Source organism: Lampris incognitus, chromosome 6 (genome assembly GCF_029633865.1).
Source record: "Lampris incognitus isolate fLamInc1 chromosome 6, fLamInc1.hap2, whole genome shotgun sequence".
NCBI lineage: Eukaryota > Metazoa > Chordata > Actinopteri > Lampriformes > Lampridae > Lampris > Lampris incognitus.
The window spans coordinates 14,849,994-14,869,701 of NC_079216.1; the positions used below are offsets into that span (position 1 = coordinate 14,849,994).

Genomic DNA, 19,708 nt, shown 5'->3' on the forward strand with positions numbered 1-19,708 from the left:
CTGTATTAGCTATCAATAATAGCTAGCAGCAAGCTTAGCTTGGAGCAGACAGGTATTGTTGTTGATTTTGGATGGATTAAGCTAGCCATGGGGTCTGCTATACTGCCAAATCTATTGCCGACGTTGCGCTTCTTCCGTTCTGGGTTTCGGGAAGGGGAAGAAAATGACACCCCCTCCGAACTTTTCAGATATCTAGTATCCGATTTCCAGGTCCCATAGGCACACCGTCTCAGCATTTTGCTGTGTGTTTGAAAGCTTGACGGACCGTTGCTAAGGTAGGATTGGACCAGCACCGTTCTGGGGCGGTACTTTGCGAAAGGTCAATTATGGTGGGAAACATCAACAGCTTCTAAAATGGGCCTTTATGATATAACGGCCGATACAGGTTACACACCACCCGGTAATTGTTCCGAAATTGGCAGTAATCAGGTTACTCTAAGAAACCTGATCAAAAAACGCAAATAACACGCCGTCTAACTTGTACACAAGCGTTGCCAGTTTTTGTTACTGGTAAGGAAGTTGTTAACGAAGTAACCCGTTTCTACCACACGGTGGCGGTGTGACACTTTTCTCACACGCACACAACCGCGCGCGCACACAGATTTCCCCCCCCCAGTAGTCCCACGCAGACACAGTCGATACCTCACACGCTCTACGGAACGGACGACGGACAGCCGCTCAGCTCCACTGTCGCCAGAGTCTTCCATAACAAGTAAGCATCGTTCATCTTCGCACGTTTGACAACAATTTGCTCCTGTTGGATGTTTCTTCCCGAGCTAATGTAGGACGAGATAGCGAAACTCTACTCGCGCTGTGCTCGGCTCGCAGAAGTTTGCCGTGTTGATTCGCCCGCGTGGGTTTCGCATGCACGACGAGGCACCAAAAAGTTCCTCAGCCGCCCTCGTGAAGAGCGAGCCGGGCTGAGAGCACGGCGTCGGCGCGTGTCTTTTACCATCCAGCTGTGCGTTAATGCGGCGATGCTTTTGACAGATGTGATCCGTTTCTAGATCCTCCATCACCGGTGTTCTGGCGGCGGAGACATCTGGTCCTACGTTGGCCGCCCCCCGCTCAAGCGGTCTTAATTAGCGATGAGCGTGACGAACGGGGTGTTTTCTCAGCGTGCCGGTGAGGACGCTGCCTTACGGAGGGTAATTGACTCCCAGGTGTGTAAATGTGGGTCAGACGGTGTGAACAACGATGGCGGACAGCCTCGCTTTGTTGCCCAGACTTTTTAAAGAGGGTTTGGCACGGCGCCGTTTACTTTACGGCTTCAGCGTAACTGGGGTACTGGTGATGTGTCGTTTGTGAACGACTCGTCCATTTTGAAATGGTTTTGTAGGACTGGGGGGGGGGCGAGTCGTCTCGGTGAGTGATTTGTTCTCCCCCCCCCCCCCCCAGGGACGTGCCACTCGTTTCGTTCATCTGAATTGTGACAGCTGCAGGCTCACCTTTGTTCACGAACGGGTCTGAGTCTTACGTTCACTTGTCACATGACCGCTGGATGGTCTCAGTGGGGGAACGACTGACGAGTCACCGGGTCTGCGTCATATGTGCCATTCTCCACGTGGTTGTAGGAGTAACCAGTGGCAGCTGGTGCTAAAAATGTGGGAGGGGGGGCGCAATTTACCTTGGCGAGGCACCCCTGACAGCTCACAGAGTTATTAAGAAGGACAATGTAGCCTATAGATTTTATCAGGGTTCGTAGACGGTGGATGATTGACAGTCGAGAGGAGGCGTCGTGGTGGGCGTGAACATGATTGACAGCCACGGGAATTGTCCAATCACATTAGATCAAAAAAACAAAACAATACCACCAATTCGCTGCCAATAAAAGTGGGAGTGTCTGGGGCGCAAAGAACTGCGCCCCGTGGAAACCAATTACACAGCAGCCTCAGGTCACCTGCTCACCGGAAGTTTTGAGGGCATACATAAGGTATTGTAACGTGCATGGATAAGTAGACACGCTGACCGGCAACGCAACCGCAGGAACTGCCGCGGCCGGGAAGCGAACTCGTATCGCCCGCCCCGCAGGAGACGTCGCTAACCGCTCGACTAAAGGGTCAGACCCGCCAGCCAGCGGGCAGCGTGTCTGCTTATCCATGCACGTTACAGTATCGTTTGGCCGGCACCTCTCACCCAGGAAGTGTATTTATTTAGACAGAAATCAACCAAATACCACTTGGAACGAATATTTAATGGCTGCTGACAGGCGCACACAGACTGAAAAACATTTTTATTTCATAATTATTTACATTATACAACTAAATTATATCTAACATGTTTCAGTAGATTTTCATCTCTTGATAGTTGAAGGGGGCGGCGCCCTGTACTGGCCAACCACCACTGGACATGACCAATGCTATTGTTACTGGTGGGGAGAGCTAGCTAACTTTAGCTGGTCAAACAGAACATTCCCATAGCTAGCTAGCTGTGTGTAATGTAACTATTGAATGGATGTTTAATTTGCTTCAATGACCAGGTAGGCTAAAGTGATTAGCTGTCATAGAATGAATAGAATATTTTTTTTATTAATAGGCGCTGCGCTGTCGTATGGGCAATTGAAGTAATGTCATTTCAACTGGATGGCTCAATAGGCTATAGTCCAAATGTTGCTTAAGAACTTAATAAAAATGAACTTGTGTATTATACTTTACAAAGTGAAGAAAACCATGTTGCTCTTAGTGTTTGAGAACCGCGCTCTTTTTTGTTACTCAGGTGAGCTACAGCGCCACACTAGTTCCAGTGAACCAATAATTTGAAAAAGATTCATTCATTTTACTGAATGAGATTCAGAGATCTGAGTCAGTAAAAAGATCCGAACTTCCCATCACTACTGGGGCCATGCAGTCTTTCATGGGGGGGGGGTCTCTTATCAAGTGTTTTTGCGCATGCACAGGATAAGTCTTGGGTTACAGTTATAAATTTACGATGGTAGGACATTTGGGCAAAGTAGGACAAATTGCCAGAACACCGGTTAATGCCAGCCACCACATGCTGTCCTTATAATCCTGCTTTCACTCCGTGCCTCCAACCTGAATGAATGTCTCTCATACAAAAGAAACAAACACTGGCTGAACTGGAAGTGTGCTGTGAACATGTGTGATAGAAAATCACACCTAGTGCCAAACCGTAGAGAGGGAAGTGGACCAAGAGTGAAATGTCTATATGAGGTAACAAAATTTGGGGAAATTCAGGTTTGAGTTATCTCTTTGGTAATTTCCCAAGGCAGCCCAGGCCTTCCCTGCTAGTTCTTTGTGTCTCAAGTCTAAGTGGGACTTTTTTCTCTCCATTTCTTTGAGTTTGTCTTGCAGTGATTGTGCCAGCACTTTTTATTTTTAACAGCGCCACACAGATTGAGTTTATTGTCATTGCTATTTGGCGCTGTTGGGGGTTTCCAGCAGTCATCCTTTTTCACTTTGTGTTGGTGGGATTAGGCTCATCTGTGTCGGCTTTCAACAGAGACAAGGCTAGGCAGTGGCTCCATTTTGTCTGCTCAGAATGTGAGCATGTGAAGTTTTCAGATCTGAGTCTGTCCATGATTTAGTTTGGCGCTGCTGCTAACCTCAAAGAGCAGCATACAGCCAGTTGGCCATGTCTCTTAAGAACAAATTGGTCTTGGGTCTGTCTGCCCATTTCATTTGTCTGAATAATGTGGGTGTACCATCGCAACATTAAGGGATTGTTTTTAGATAGCCTGGGCTAGGTCAACAGATATGCATATTTAAGCCTAGGTCCATAGGAAATCCACACTCTGGTGCTCACCATCAAGACATAAAGACCCAACAATCTCCTTTAAGGATTATCTTCTTTGGAGCGGTATCTAGGCTCAGTTTTTGTACACATGACATTGTCTAGCTTAGTGGTTCTCAACCTTTTCGAGAAGCGACCCCCTCCCCAGAATAATCAGGTTGGTGTTCGTGACCTCCCCTCCAATAGCACTGGGACATTTAACTCGCAACACCCCGATGCAAACACATTGATAGCTCATAAACTGTCTGCCCAAGACTGTCCGGGGATTACTGTAATATAACCACTGAAAACCACTGATTTTTGCACAGACAGAACAACAACTAATTCAAATTTGATTTTAATTAGTGTTTTTAGATTTATTGAAATAACAGCCCCTCGCGTGCACACACACTTTGACTCTCTCAAACACGATATAAAATCTATTCTAAGGCTAATTATATCACTGGCACAGGCGATGTAATGTAAAAACCATTCCCCGGTCTAAAATATTGTATTCTTTTTCTCCACAACCATCTGGTGACCCCCGACCCCCGGTTTGAGAACAAATTGTCAAGCTCATGTAGTAACATATTAATGTAACATATTAACACTGTTCCTAGTCTAAAATACACAGCTCTGTGGTTAAACGGAGGCCACAGAAAGCTTCTAAATGAAGCCTTAAACTAGTTAAGCACATCAGTAAGGCAGTACATATTTTTGCCATGTGTCTGCTGCTTGTGACATCAGTCCTCATTGTCATCTGAGGCTCAAAACCCTCATGTTCTCATCGTAAAAACCTGGTGCTTTGCAATCAGTGTAACCGAGAAAAGAAAGGGGTGAGGGGGCGGGTACAAGTCATCTTTAAAACGACACGATGATGTAGTTAAACAGGAAATAAACCTTTTTTCTACCTTGTTTTTTTAATCTGAAAATGTTTTGCTGTGGATCAAGGATGGCAGGACTGATTGCTCTCATGATAAAGTCAACAACAAAAAAAGAGGTCTCACATGGCGGCTTTTAAGGGGGAAATCTATGCTTTTTCTTACATCTGGGGTAAAACACACTTTACAACTACAACCATCCCCCTCTGATTTGCACGCTTTAAATTGGGGCATCACAAGTGAGGAGACCCATGTGACGGCAGTGTTGTCCAGTGGGGAAGCCAAGGGCTCAGCCACTTTCTCCTCCATCTAGACCCGCCTCATACTTTTCAATGTCCTATAAGAATCTTCTGCCGTTTTTTAGTCCAAAGAACTGTTTTTAAGTTGTAGCATATTTTCATGTTTTGCCCATGGACGCCGCCATTTTGGTTGACTTGTCTCATTTGTATTTGCGCATCTGCAGAGTTTGACTACAAAAGCCTCACAAGCAGTTTCTAGGTGATCGGTTGTCCATTGAAACACATCTACTTTTTCAAGGATCATGCGGAAATTTTCAAATGCTGAGGCTATAAACGCAGATTAAAGAGTGGAATTGGGATTTTCTTCACCAAAAATACCCCCCAAAGAGGCCTGCAAGCAAAGCAAGTCAGCCATCAGTGATGGCATCCTTCAAGAAAAGATGTGTTGGTTAGTGTGTGTGTGTGTGTGTGTATATATATATATATATATATGTGTGTGTGTGTGTGTGTGTGTGTGTATATATATATATCTCAACATAGATACAGGAAAAAAGTTTTAATGCATTTTTCCTGTATCCGTGTTCATATTCTGCTCCTCATTAGTTGAGCACTTATAACACCATTGACGGTTTCAGGAAAAAAAACGCTATATATATATATATATATATATATACACTACCGTTCAAAAGTTTGGGATCACATTGAAATGTCCATATTTTTGAAGGAAAAGCACTGTACTTTTCAATGAAGATAACTTTAAACTAGTCTTAACTTTAAAGAAATACACTCTATACATTGCTAATGTGGTAAATGACTATTCTAGCTGCAAATGTCTGGTTTTTGGTGCAATATCTACATAGGTGTATAGAGGCCCATTTCAAGCAACTATCACTCCAGTGTTCTAATGGTACAATGTGTTTGCTCATTGGCTCAGAAGGCTAATTGATGATTAGAAAACCCTTGTGCAATCATGTTCACACATCTGAAACAGTTTAGCTCGTTACAGAAGCTACAAAACTGACCTTCCTTTGAGCAGATTGAGTTTCTGGAGCATCACATTTGTGGGGTCAATTAAACGCTCAAAATGGCCAGAAAAAGAGAACTTTCATCTGAAACTCGACAGTCTATTCTTGTTCTTAGAAATGAAGGCTATTCCATGCGAGAAATTGCTAAGAAATTGAAGATTTCCTACACCGGTGTGTACTACTCCCTTCAGAGGACAGCACAAACAGGCTCTAACCAGAGTAGAAAAAGAAGTGGGAGGCCGCGTTGCACAACTGAGCAAGAAGATAAGTACATTAGAGTCTCTAGTTTGAGAAACAGACGCCTCACAGGTCCCCAACTGGCATCTTCATTAAATAGTACCCGCAAAACACCAGTGTCAACATCTACAGTGAAGAGGCAGCTGCGGGATTCTGGGCTTCCGGGCAGAGTGGCAAAGAAAAAGCCATATCTGAGACTGACCAATAAAAGAAAAAGATTAAGATGGGCAAAAGAACACAGACATTAGACAGAGGAAGACTGGAAAAAAGTGTTGTGGACGGATGAATCCAAGTTTGAGGTGTTTGGATCACAAAGAAGAACGTTTGTGAGACGCAGAACAAATGAAAAGATGCTGGAAGAATGCCTGACGCCATCTGTTAAGCATGGTGGAGGTAATGTGATGGTCTGGGGTTGCTTTGGTGCTGGTAAGGTGGGAGATTTGTACAGGGTAAAAGGGATTCTGAATAAGGAAGGCTATCACTCCATTTTGCAACGCCATGCCATACCCAGTGGACAGCGCTTGATTGGAGCCAATTTCATCCTACAACAGGACAATGACCCTAAACACACCTCCAAATTGTGCAAGAACTATTTAGAGCAGAAGCAGGCAGCTGGTATTCTATCGGTAATGGAGTGGCCAGCGCAGTCACCAGATCTGAACCCCATTGAGCTGTTGTGGGAGCAGCTTGACCGTATGGTACGCAAGAAGTGCCCATCCAACCAATCCAACTTGTGGGAGCTGCTTCTGGAAGCGTGGGGTGCAATTTCTCCAGATTACCTCAACAAATTAACAGCTAGAATGCCAAAGGTCTGCAATGCTGTAATTGCTGCAAATGGAGGATTCTTTGACGAAAGCAAAGTTTGATGTAAAAAAAATCTTATTTCAAATACAAATCATTATTTCTAACCTTGTCAATGTCTTGACTCTATTTTCTATTCATTTCACAACATATGGTGGTGAATAAGTGTGACTTTTCATGGAAAACACAAAATTGTTTGGGTGATCCCAAACTTTTGAACGGTAGTGTATATATATATATCCGTCCATTATCTCAACTACTTATCGTGCCCCAAGGGTCGCGGGGATACATATATATATAGATATAAATATCTGCCCACAGACGGGACACGAAACCCGTGTGGCGACGGTCTCCCAGACTGCCCCCCTCCCAGACTGCCCCCCCCCGAATTCGCTACATTGGTGTCAGAAGTGGGATGGTGAGACCGTGAGGTCATCGGAAGCGCGTTCACCCAGAGGTGTGAGGGAGATGATATGCTGAAGCGGGGGGACATGCTTCCCGAAGGAGGGGGGTGGTGTAACGTACTTGGATAAGTAGACACGTTGGTCTTTGACTAACGGGTCGGAACTTTTAGTCGACTGGTTAACGTTGTCGCTTGCGAAGTGGGAGACACGGGTTTGCATCCCGGCTTTGGCGACGGTCTCCCAGACTGCCCCCTGAATTCGCCACAATATATATATATATATATATATATATATATATATATATATATATGCATAAAAAAAGTTTCCCAGCTGAGGCTTCAGATGTCATTTTTGTGCACTTTATTTAGTGTTCTTTAGTGTGGTAGTGTGTCGAGATACAGTGCAAAATCGCATCAGTAGTAAACAGTGCAAAATCTACTGTTACTTCAAGATATGTGTAACCACAACCAGACAGACAAAAACACACAAAAATCTGACTTTTTTAGTCATCTAGTCTTGTTACAAAACCAGACAGCATTCTGCAGTAGACCGCCATGAGAAGACTCATGCTGCTGGTAAATGTGGGTAGTCTCTAAAAGGAAGAGGATGAAACAGGCCGCAAGCACACATGTGCAGAAGTTTCTCAGATGTATATCTTATTATAATATCATTGGGCGGATACGAGTCTGAGAAAGTGCTAAGGTTATACAAATAGGTGAATTTGAGAAGGTGACACATTAAACTTGTTCTCAGTTTTCTCATATTTATGTCAGTCTGCTAAGCAAAAGGATATCTAGCCTACTTAAAGTAGGGCGTATAGTTTAGAATCAGGATATTAAAAAGTCCTGAAAATACATCAGAAGCCAATAGGTAGCTCAATTTTTTTTCAAAATGACAAAATACAGAATGCTTTTGTCTTGCATGGCGTCGCCTTCGTCTCGTGCTTTTAGCCATCTGCTATTCAAGCGTGTGGACAATATTGATGAAGTAGTTGACACGCATGGGTCCAGCATGTTAAACTAATAAAATATGAGGCAAGTAGAAAGGCAACATGCCGGCTAGCCAACTGATCTGATCTCCCGGGGTAGACTGGTGAGACGCTGGGACGAGACGTTCTACTACAACACTGATATCATCAGTCTAACCCACACCTCCATCACTGTCTTCTACATCTACACCCCTCCTCTACATCTACACCCCTTTATATCCTTTATACATGGACACCTCCATCACTGTCCTCTACATCTACACCCCTCCTCTACATCTACACCCCTTTATATCCTTTATACATGGACACCTCCATCATTGTCCTCTACAGCTATACTCCTTTATATCTTTTATACATAGACACCTCCATCATTGTCCTCTACATCTACACCCCTTTATATCCTTTATACATAGACACCTCCATCACTGTCCTCTACATCTACACCCCTTATATCCTTTATGCATAGACACCTCCATCACTGCCCTCTACATCTATATCCCTCCTCTACATCTACACCCCTTTATATCCTTTATACATGGACACCTCCATCACTGTCCTCTACATCTACACCCCTCCTCTACATCTACACCCCTTTATATCCTTTATACATGGGCACCTCCATCATTGTCCTCTACAGCTATACTCCTTTATATCTGTTATACATAGACACCTCCATCATTGTCCTCTACATCTACACCCCTTATATCCTTTATACATAGACACCTCTATCACTGCCCTCTACATCTACACCCCTCCTCTACATCTACACCCCTTTATATCCTTTATACATGGACACCTCCATCATTGTCTTCTACAGCTATACTCCTTTATATCCTTTATACATAGACACCTCCATCACTGTCCTGTACGTCTACACCCCTTTATATCCCTTATACATGGACACCTCCATCACGGCCCTCTACATCTACACCCCTTTATATCCCTTATACATGGACACCTCCATCACTGCCCTCTACATCTACACCCCTTTATATCTGTGTTCTAAATGTGGGTAGGCAGTCAGTCTAAAAGTGAGTGTTTACTTACTCTTTAATTCACATTGAGGAGTTACCTGCAAAAGACTCCCAGCAGCACCAACCATCTATTCTGGGCAGTGTTCCTCTTACAGACTGACCCACTGAGTCTTTTGGGAAGACGTGGGCCAAAAGATGAACTAATTAAGATTGACAAGTGAAGTAATGTCCTATTTGATACTTACTTTTTATCATATTTCAGTTAATAGCTAACCTATGGATATCCAGATCATGAACAAATGTTGGTCATCAGAAGAACGACCAAGGTGGTAATTTTGACCGTTTTGGATTTTCAGAGTTTAATAACTTTGAAGAAAAAAAAAAGGATACAGATTCAGTTCCCTGAATGCTCCTAAAAGTGCTTATATTTGCATTAAAATGCGTTTTAGAGCAATTGCACACAAAAAAGTTATAAGAGCTACCTAAAATGACCATGACCGTGTAATTTGCGCGTCATCGTGCGTGTCATGTCACTATTTATGTGTGTTGGCCGCGTCATTTCCTTCGTGAAGTTCATTGCTCTGTCCTAGAAACACACTTGAGTTCCCCAGTGCAGAGTAATGGTCTAAACTTGATTTTGCTTATTGCCAACATGTCTGGGTACAGACGCCATTTCAGACGCACCATGCCTACCACCAAGGCGTTGCAGTATTTACAGGCGTTGGAGAGCAGCCATTTTAAATTGTTTGAAAAATAGTATTAAAGTTGTTAAAATGTTAATTTTGGTGTCAGTTGTTTCTTAACAGACACACTAACATATGCAATGCATTAATATCTCAGTCGGGTATTTATCTTGACAGAATATAGAGTTTAAAAACTGGTCATTTTAGTTGTGTTTAAGTTCTGGTCGTTGTTTGGGACAGTTTCAATGGTTATTTTCATTTCCTTTTTTCACATTTTATAGGCCTTGTTATGTTTGTAGATTAGCAGTATGTGTTTCCCATTTTGTTTTTCAGGATATATTTTCACTTTTTCAATTTTGCTGTTCAAGTTCGACCATGTCTGAAGTTTAGATTGTTAGATTAAATTGTTAATTGTTGTTAAAATGTTAATTTTGGTGTCAGTCATTTCCTAACAGACATACCAACATATACAATGCATTAATATCTTAATTGAGTATTTATCTTGACAGAATATAGAGTTTAAAAACCAGCGGTCAGTTTTATCGGCAGTCATTTTAGGTAGGAGTGAAATCCCGGTCGTTACAAAGCATTATACACCTCCATCGTAGCAGCCAGATGCAGATGGAAAAGGCAGTTAGCAGCGTGTTTGAAGAGGAGGCTAATAAGCAGATGTGGCCAGCCTAGGTGGTAATGGACACACAGATAACACCACCTCAGTAGCTAGAACTTGGGTCCAACCATGTTTCTTCGTTCCCGTTGGGGAACGTGCAAATGAATGCTCTTTGGAGGCCTCAAACACCACTGCAACTATCATGTATCACCAAAGGCATCGGTAAATTTAAAGAAAAAACATGATTAAATAAAAGATGTTGTGTTTTTCTAAATAATCAACCTATTGACCGTGTTGACTCCTTTCCTGGTGTCATAGAGTACGTGGTAGATATGAAGTCCATGCTGTTTGATATTTGCCTTGGTCAGATGCAGATAACGCTGATCTTACTGAAAGGGAAGATATATTAATTTAGGTCAAATGTGTTTTCTTACGCACACTCATTTGCAAATGATTAAACTGCTTTGCAAGTCTCTCGAGTGTGTTTGCCAAGTTCTCAAACGTAGGAGAACCCGTAATGCAAGGCCTTCCTAACTGCAGTAATTTTGACATTTAGGCAAACAAGATACTCCTAGGTTTACAGATACTGTTCGATAATCTTTTTTTTTTTTTAGATATTCTCGGACACGTCTTCCTAATTTTAAAAGTTTTTTTCCGCAGTTCTTCACTTGAGCTTCACCGGAATGAGAGACGTACCAAGTCTCTGGCTTACAAGAGGATAGCCTGTGGGGTCTTTCATATTAGATGATATAATTATTTTTAGTTTTATTTATTCAGTTGTTCCAAATGAACTGGAACAATGCTACCACACTATGCATTGGGATAACATTACATTTGACTTCTGGATAAGAGGCTTGGAGAATAGCTTGTAAAGTGATAGTTGGGAGAGTTGTCCTCCTAGAATATTTTTGCACTGGGCAAATAACCACAATGAGCGGTTATATTTTCAGTATGCCAGGAAGTCTAAATATCTCTTTTGGTTCTCTGGACCCTGGGCTGAAACATATTATTGGAGAGCTTTAGACCCAGCGCTCCCATGTGTGGAGTTTGCCAGGACAGGTGTTTCTCTCAGGGCATTCATACTCACTTTAACATCTCTTCGTTGCATGCATACACACACACACACACACACACACACACACACACGCACAGTGTGGCGTGTGCGTGTGTTTTTCTGCTTGTAATTTGTGCGCCTGCGTGTGCGCTAAGTCATTAGCGCACACGGTGCATCTGAAAAGCAGAAGGGTTTAAGAGGTACACTGGGAAGCACTGTAGACCATCGGCGTCGCTCATTTTGCCGAGACTTAAGCCCCGAACGTGTTGAGTGTAGTCCCGAATACAATTGTACCCGAGCTATTTTCTCACCCGGTGCGGGATTCGACACGGGGTGCACTGCACCGCAAGGCGACATCACTAACCACTCGACTAAAGGGTCAGACCCTCTACTCCAGTGGTTCTCAACGTTTTTGGGGTCCTGGACCCCCTGCGTATTTTTTATCTACCCGAAGGACCCCTCCCCCTGATCTTGGGGGAGGGGGGTTGCAATTTGTAGAAACAGTAGAAACTGCATTTTAAATTGCATTATAGCATTTATTCACTCTTTGGGGCAAAAATAAGAGCTTTCAGTTGTAACTTAGATATATGTAACAAAACAGAATATGTATTCAGTAACTTTCAGATATATGTAACAACAGAATTTTTATGCAGTAACTTTTAACAATGCAAACGGGAGCGAGATCTCTTATTAAAATACAATAAATTACACTTGTGAAACAGATGTAATTAGAGAAAAAAGTCCTGTTACCCTTTATAGTTAAGGTAGATAAAGATCTCAGTCACATTTGAGTAAAATAATCCTATTTCTATAAATGTCATAGGATCTTTTTTTTAAAGATATTTTATTTTCACGGACCCCTTGCAATTACACCACGGACCACTAGGGGTCCGCGGACCCCCGTTTGAGAAACACTGCTCTACTCGATCGGCCAGTGGGTCTTATTAGTAGTTTACAGTCGTCACCCTCTCCCGGAAGTGCACCCTCGTGCTTCGTTATTCCCGCGCTCCGTAGAGACTTCTGAGGATCCGCACGCTTCCGGATCCCACCGCTGCCACCAATGTAACATCGAGCGGTTAGTAATGTCGCCTTGTGGTGCAGTACCCGTGCGAATCCCGCGCCGGGCGAGAAAATAGCTCGGTTACACAATTGTAAATTTAAGCCTATCTGAAGCCCGACAAAACAAAACAAAAAAAACGTACCTTGTGTGAATGTCCGATAGTCGTCGTAACGCAACTGCCAGTCAAAATAAAATGCAGGTCTTCGAACCAACTCCGCGAGCCGCGCATTTGTGGGCGGGGCTGAGGGTCAGCGTTGTCGCGTGACACAAGTTAAAGCGGGAAGAGACGAGGAGAGGAGAAATGGCGGAGCCTGCAGGGGAAAAAAACAAACAGACAAAAACAACCGAATCTTTTTAGATTTGTCCAAAAGAGGCGGAAGGGTAAGAACTTAGCCTATGTAGTGACTTCAGTAATGGTTGAAATTGCCTCTTGATTTATGATATGAATTGGATTCGGCACCTTACAATCACGATGAAGTAATTGTAGGTGCGGTTCAGCTAGCGGGGCCATACTCGTCTGAGCCACAGCCAGGGGCGGATCTACAGGGTGGCAAGGGGTGGCAGCTGCCACCTCTGGGACACAGTCTTGCCACCCCAGGAAAAAATCTCTAGATCCACCACTGGCCACAGCATACTTTTGTCATCCGTTAGCAGGGATTTTCTCGTAAATGAATAAAATTTCCATAAAATGAACTAAAACTTTGAATGTAAGTAGGTTGCCAGAGTGCATAAAATGCATCAAAATAGAGTTTGTTTATCCCCCCCCCCCCAAAAAAAAAAAGATCCGGGGGAGGATTCCCACGGATCCCCCTAAGGAAAAGTCCGAGCTAAGCCCGAATGTGCTCAAATCCTGGAAGCGGCCCTGCTGTAGACGTCTGCCAGTGACTGGGAAACGTAGCTGCTTCACGCCCGGGGTGGGGAAAAAACTGTCGGCTACTGCTTTCAGCATGTCCGTGTATGAATCATCACATTGTTTTTGTAATGTGGTCATATAACATCAGCCGAGCCTGGGGATGTTGGCTCAGTACTTCCATTTGTATCCTGTATGTAAACTAGGAACAGGACATCGAATCTAAAGTTGGCTGTTAAATTCTTTTGTTTTGTTGTAATAACCCGGGTCAGCAAGTAGTGTTTTAATCACTTAGGGCTGATTTCCTTCTCCTTGTGATGGCAATAACATGCTTCGCCGCATGGTTTGTCATAGTGACCACACAGTCATCATGAGTCTTAGTCTGCTCCATCAGAGGTGGTCCTGTTTCCAGGATGGTTTGACCAGGGTGGTTCCCTTTGTTTGTCAGGGCCCACATGGCTTCACTACCAAGCTGGATCTGTCATGCACAGGGAATACCACCACCTGGTTGCAATGTAGGCTTATAGTGTGAGAAAGTGAACAGGGTGGTTTTACTGTGTAAAAGAGAGCATTAATGTAGGGTTTGTTATGGCAGTAAGATATAATAAAGTAAGCTGAAGTTGTTGCTCTTTCGCTGAAGACCAGAGCACTGCTTAAATTAGGATTTTACAGTCATTTTGATATTTTGAAGTGCCTCCTCTTTTCGTTCTCTCCCTGCCCCTCCTCTCTGACTTTTTTTTTTTATTCCCCCTTTTTCTCCACAATTGTACTTGGCCAACTACCCCACTCTTCCCGAGCCGTCCCGGTCGCTGCTCCACCCCCTGCTGATCTGGGGAGGGCTGCAGACTACCACATGTCTCCTCTGATACATGTGGAGTTGTCAGCTGCTTCTTTTCACCTGATAGTGAGGAGTTTCACCACGGGGATGTAGTGCGTGGGAGGATCACGCTATTTATTCCCCTTAGTTCCCCCTCCCCCCCAAACAGGCGCCCCGACTGACCAGAGGAAGCGCTAGTGCATCAACCAGGACACGTACCCACATCCGGCTTCAAACCCGCAGACACGCACGGGGTAAGGCATTCATTAGGCCATCCTTACCCGAGGGATAGTGGGTGTAGATTGGCATAGTGTTCGGGGACTCGTCGTTCTCCAGCGACCCCTCTGGCCCATCTGGGCACCTGCAGCCAAGCAACCGAAAGCATTCTCCCTACATCTCCTTCGCGGCCTGAAGGTAATGCAATCCATGCGAGGCTTCAGCGTATAAAATAGCGAGAGCAGCCGACACAAGTTTGAAGGAAGCTGGTGTTACGACTATCTCCTTCCTGTGGAAACGTGAGCCAGGGGAGTTATTCGACAAGAGTTCCGGCCATATGCCATTGGGTTAGTCGGCTGGGATAAGGGGAAAAACGAGAGATAAATTTAGAATAAAAAAATAAACCTTGCAGACACTTGTGTCTGTAGGGATGCCTGACCAAGCCGGAGGTAAAACGAGGATTCAGACCGGCAATCCCTGTGTTGGAAGGCAACGGAATAGACCGCCATGCTAACCGGATGCCCTTTCTGACTTTTTCTGTTGACTTATTGAACTATTTGCCTATCTGGCTGTCTGTTTATCCATATGTCTGTCTTTCTATTTATCTGTGTCACACATATTTTGAGTCGGTCTTTGGGGGGGAAATGTGTTTTATATAGCTTTACAGGGTCCCTCCATGTTAGATTGACAGTGACTTCACTGTGATATACCGTCACTTTTTGTTTACTTTTCACCAACCAGTCCTGTGTCCCTCTTTTCCAGAGCACCAACCATGGGGAAGGGATGCATCATGGCCACCAAGTACTTCCTCTTCCTGTTCAATCTCCTTTTCTTTGTGAGTGACTGCCTTGCTTCATTCCACTCTGCAGCCCTCTTGCGCACGCACACACACACACACACACACACACACACACACACACACACACACACACACACAAACAATTATCCCAATTATCCACATTGTGCATTTGTTATCCCAGTGCACAGTGTGGCAGCATTGTTGTCAAGTCAGTTTTATTTGTATAGCCCAATATCAGAAATTACAAATTAGCCTCATTGGGCTTTACAGCAACACAACATCCTGTCCTTAGATCCTCACATCACTCCTTTAACAGAGAGAAAAAATAGGAAGAAACCTCAGGGAGAGCAACAGAGGAGCGATCTCTCTCCCAAGACGGACAGATGTGCAATGGATGTTGTGTGTACACAATTTACAGAATACAACATTGAAAGAGGATAACAGAATTATAATGGAATTATAAGAGATATAAAGAATATGATGAGGAGGATGCCAAGCAGTGTCCAGACGCCACCCGAACAGCCCAGGACCTGAGCCACGTGACCTCCATCACTATGGAGACCTGGCAGGGGGACAGACTACACATGCACACAGGGGAGACTCGCATCACACCATTCACATACATGGGAGAAGAGACAAGAAAAGACATTAGTCTCACACACACACAGAGCACTGTGACACCCATGTTATCATAGGATATTACTTTTTACTTATTGGCACCATTGCTTACCTGAGACAAAGCGATGTGTGTGTCTGTGTGTGTGTGTTTTCCCGGTATTGGCTGTTATTTGAATAGGCTAACCATATTCAAATGACACACATGTACACAGATGTCACCTTGTGGCTGAAACAAAGTGAGAGACTTCGAGGTTCACCAGAGTACGGCCAGTACTGGTGTAGACTACATGGCTTCTGTTATAACCTCCGTTCTCACCACAGCCACAACATAAGGTCCAGTCTACCCTGAAACTTACTCAACGGCTCCTCTCCATAAACTCTGCTCCAAGAATGTCCAGACCTTGGCAGGAGGTCTGCAGCTGTAAACCGACAGACCTTTTGATGTGAAACCCTCGACCAGGTTCTTAATGGGAAGCGTGCGGGAAGTGGTGGGTTAATGATGGCTGGATGGAGTTCCACAGTCCCTCCAAATGAACAGCTCTTAACCAGGGCTGTAATTACAACGTTGTGTGTGTGTGTGTGTGTGTGTGTGTGTGTGTGAGGGGACTATTCAAAAGGAGCGGGGTTGGTGAATCAATAAACCCACTCATGAAGAAGACCTGCCCCCTCACTGTTGCCTCCTTCCCCTTCACATCTCTTGAACCTTGTCCCTCATATTTACACAGCACTCGTTGTGCTTCACAACCTCATTAGCCAGTCATTAGGGGACTTCAGATCCCTCCACAGTCCTCAGGCAACAGTTACCAGGTTTTTGGTCCAGAAGTGAGGATTTCTCTGTCAAGGTCAGTTTCCGCTGGCTGCTGCTGTTGCCCTCAGCACAGCTGCATGAGCCCTTATTAATGCTGTGTATGTTCCTGTTGATGGGAAGTGTTAATTGTCAATAATTCCCATAGCGAGTTACTGCACCGCTCCACCACCCAATCCACAACCTCTCTCCTTCCTTTCATCACTGTGACGGAGAGGGAGTGAGTTGGACAGATGGCTGGAAAGACGGAGAGACAGGCAGACATACAAAAGCGGGGGGGGGGGTGATTACTCCCAGATGTGTGAGAAGACTGAGAAAGGCCAACGAAACAGGCACACTGTTGTTTGCTTACTGACACACAAATACAACATTGTGTTTAATCTTCTGCATGTCCCCCCCACAGATCTTCTAACATGTTGCCTGTGTCATTTTAACATGTCCGCCACAGATCTTTGGAGCGTTGATCATGGGCTTTGGACTGTGGGTCCTCCTGGACAATCAGAGCTTCATTGCCGTACTTCGTAAGTGATATAATGCACAAACACACCAACACAGACACACAAAACAGAGGCAAAGGAAGTGTGTATATGTAGATCAATCAATTGGGTACATTGTGAAATCTACACCCACAGCAGAAGCTCTCTCTCTCTCTCTCTCTCTCTCTCTCTCTCTCTGTGTGTCTCTCGCTCTGTGTGTGTGTGTGTGTGTGTGTGTGTGTGTGTGTCTCTCTCTCTCTCTCTCTGTGTGTCTCTCGCTCTGTGTGTGTGTGTGTGTGTGTGTGTGTGTCTCTCTCTCTCTCTCTCTCTGTGTGTCTCTCGCTCTGTGTGTGTGTGTGTGTGTGTGTGTGTGTGTGTGTGTGTGTCTCTCTCTCTCTCTCTCTCTCTCTCTCTCTCTCTCTCTCTGTCTGCATGGGTGTGTGTGTCTCTCTCTGTCTCTCTCTCTTTGTGTCCGTGTGTGTCTGTCTCTGTGTTTCTCTCACTCTCTCTCTCTCTCTCTCTCTCTCTCTCTCTCTCTCTCTCTCTTTGTGTGTGTCTCTCTCTCTTGGTCTCTCTGTGTGTGCGTGTGTGTGTCTTGCTGTCTCTGTGTGTGTCTCTCTCACTGTCTCTCTCTCTCTAACACTGGCTGTGGATATTTGAAGAGTAGTGCTAACAGAGATGGAAGAACAAAACACACACACACCATGCTGTTCCCATGTCCAACACTCACACCATTACGCTGACAAACATTCAACACTCCTGACCTGTCAGTATGAACGCTCCCAGTAGAGTGGAAGTGAAAACAGCAGTTGCCAAGTGTGTTTGTCAAATCCTAAAACCTTCTGCCTGCTCTGTGTGCAACTGATGTGGATCTCATTCCGCTGGCCTCGCTCCCACCGACCCAAGAGGAAGCGGCCCATAAAATCTGGGAGATGTTCACCATAAACCAAAAAATGTGACCCACAACTGAGAGACAATGACTTCCTCGGTCGTGCAAAAAAGGCATTCTGTTCAGACACACGCACAGAAGATCGCACACACAAACATACACATGTTTCGTACAGAAAAAAGCCACACACAAAACAATACGCACACCCAGAAAAACACACAAACAAAGTGAGTGAAGCAGGATCGGGGGTTGGCAAGACTACAGACGTGTTCTGTAAACATTTATCATCTGGTGGCTTTATCTGGTGTAAGAAAATAGCTGTGTTTCTCACAGCAGTGGGTTACTACAATGTGCTTTGGTCTGTAACACAATCTGTGACCTCTCCAGGGTGAGGAGGTGCCGTCTTGCACCCTCCCAGATGTTGTCACGGGTCAGTTTGTAGATCCCTCCCTGCTAAACGAGTGGGAGGCAGCAAGAAGTCAAACAGCAAAGTAGAACTTTAATCTAGCGTGGGATGTTGCATTGTGTCTGATGAGCGTTTTGTGAAGTTGAAGGATATCTGGAGCACAGAGAGTACAGAAAGTGTAATGAAGCCCAGCTCTCCACAGTGCTTGAAGAGAAAGCAGGGAACCAGGGATGGAAACTCAAGTTTAACCATAAATCTTGTCACAGATTTTTTTCAATGTGTTGCAGCCCAGATGGAGCTTGGCCAAGAGCAGAGCTGGAGCTGTTCCCCCAACGCCAGTGCATAAATAAGAATTATTTCAATTTCTTATCCGGCAACTTTATAGGCTTTGCAAGTCTAAGTCAGCTTTTTTTTGGGGGGGGGGGTAAATAATACTTTGAGATTCAGCCTACTTTTCCCAGAGAAGCTCTGTAAACAATGTTTTTAATTCTATTCCCACTGAAATTATTCACCCCACCCCCACCCCCCATGTGGATCTGTCAACAGGGGAAATAAAAAAAAACAGAGGACTATCTCTTGGTGCTGAGCAGAGCTGGAGAAGTTTATATTTAGACTAGACGTTCATGCTGCTTTGACTAATGACTTGAGAAATAGACAGGAGCTTTTGACAAAGAGAGAACTGTTTTCCTGCAGCATTCAGTCGGGTCCCATCTTCCTGTGGTTCCTATTTTAGTGCCCAAGGGTCGCTGCCCTCTCTTGAACCCCACCAAGGTCACCACTGAGCTAAGCCTGCTTATCGCTGTGCGGGTGTCGGGAGCGCAGAAAGCACAGCTGTATCTCTCCATCGTCCCCGCCAGCTCCGCTCCTATTGTTGTCGCAATTCAGGTCCTCCATCAGAGATAGCCAAAATTGAGCTTTACTGTAAACCCCGAGGATATCCCTTCCCAACATATGAGGCATTGTGTGACCTTCACTCTTCCTCCTCCTTCTCGCTGTACCTGGGGTAGTTCCTGCCTTGGTCTTCCATGGTTCCTTGGCATCCCAACTACGTAGGAAACTCTTTACCAGGCCTCCAAAGAGCAAACGCACAGAGCAAAACAGCAGGCAACACTCCAGCACGTTGTTTTCCAATGAAGCAGCTGCCTGA

General features: G+C 44.7%; 1 protein-coding gene across 1 annotated transcript in view; it reads left to right on the forward strand.

The window, feature by feature from the left end:
* Nucleotides 1-598: 598 nt before the first annotated feature.
* cd82b (CD82 molecule b) overlaps nt 599-19,708 on the forward strand; it is a 35,329-nt gene continuing 16,219 nt past the window's right edge. The window contains exons 1-3 of the mRNA XM_056281598.1: nt 599-712; nt 15,331-15,403; nt 17,239-17,311. Coding sequence (XP_056137573.1) covers nt 15,341-15,403; nt 17,239-17,311 — 136 coding nt within the window. The 5' untranslated portion in view covers nt 599-712; nt 15,331-15,340. The remainder of the gene's footprint in view (nt 713-15,330; nt 15,404-17,238; nt 17,312-19,708) is intronic.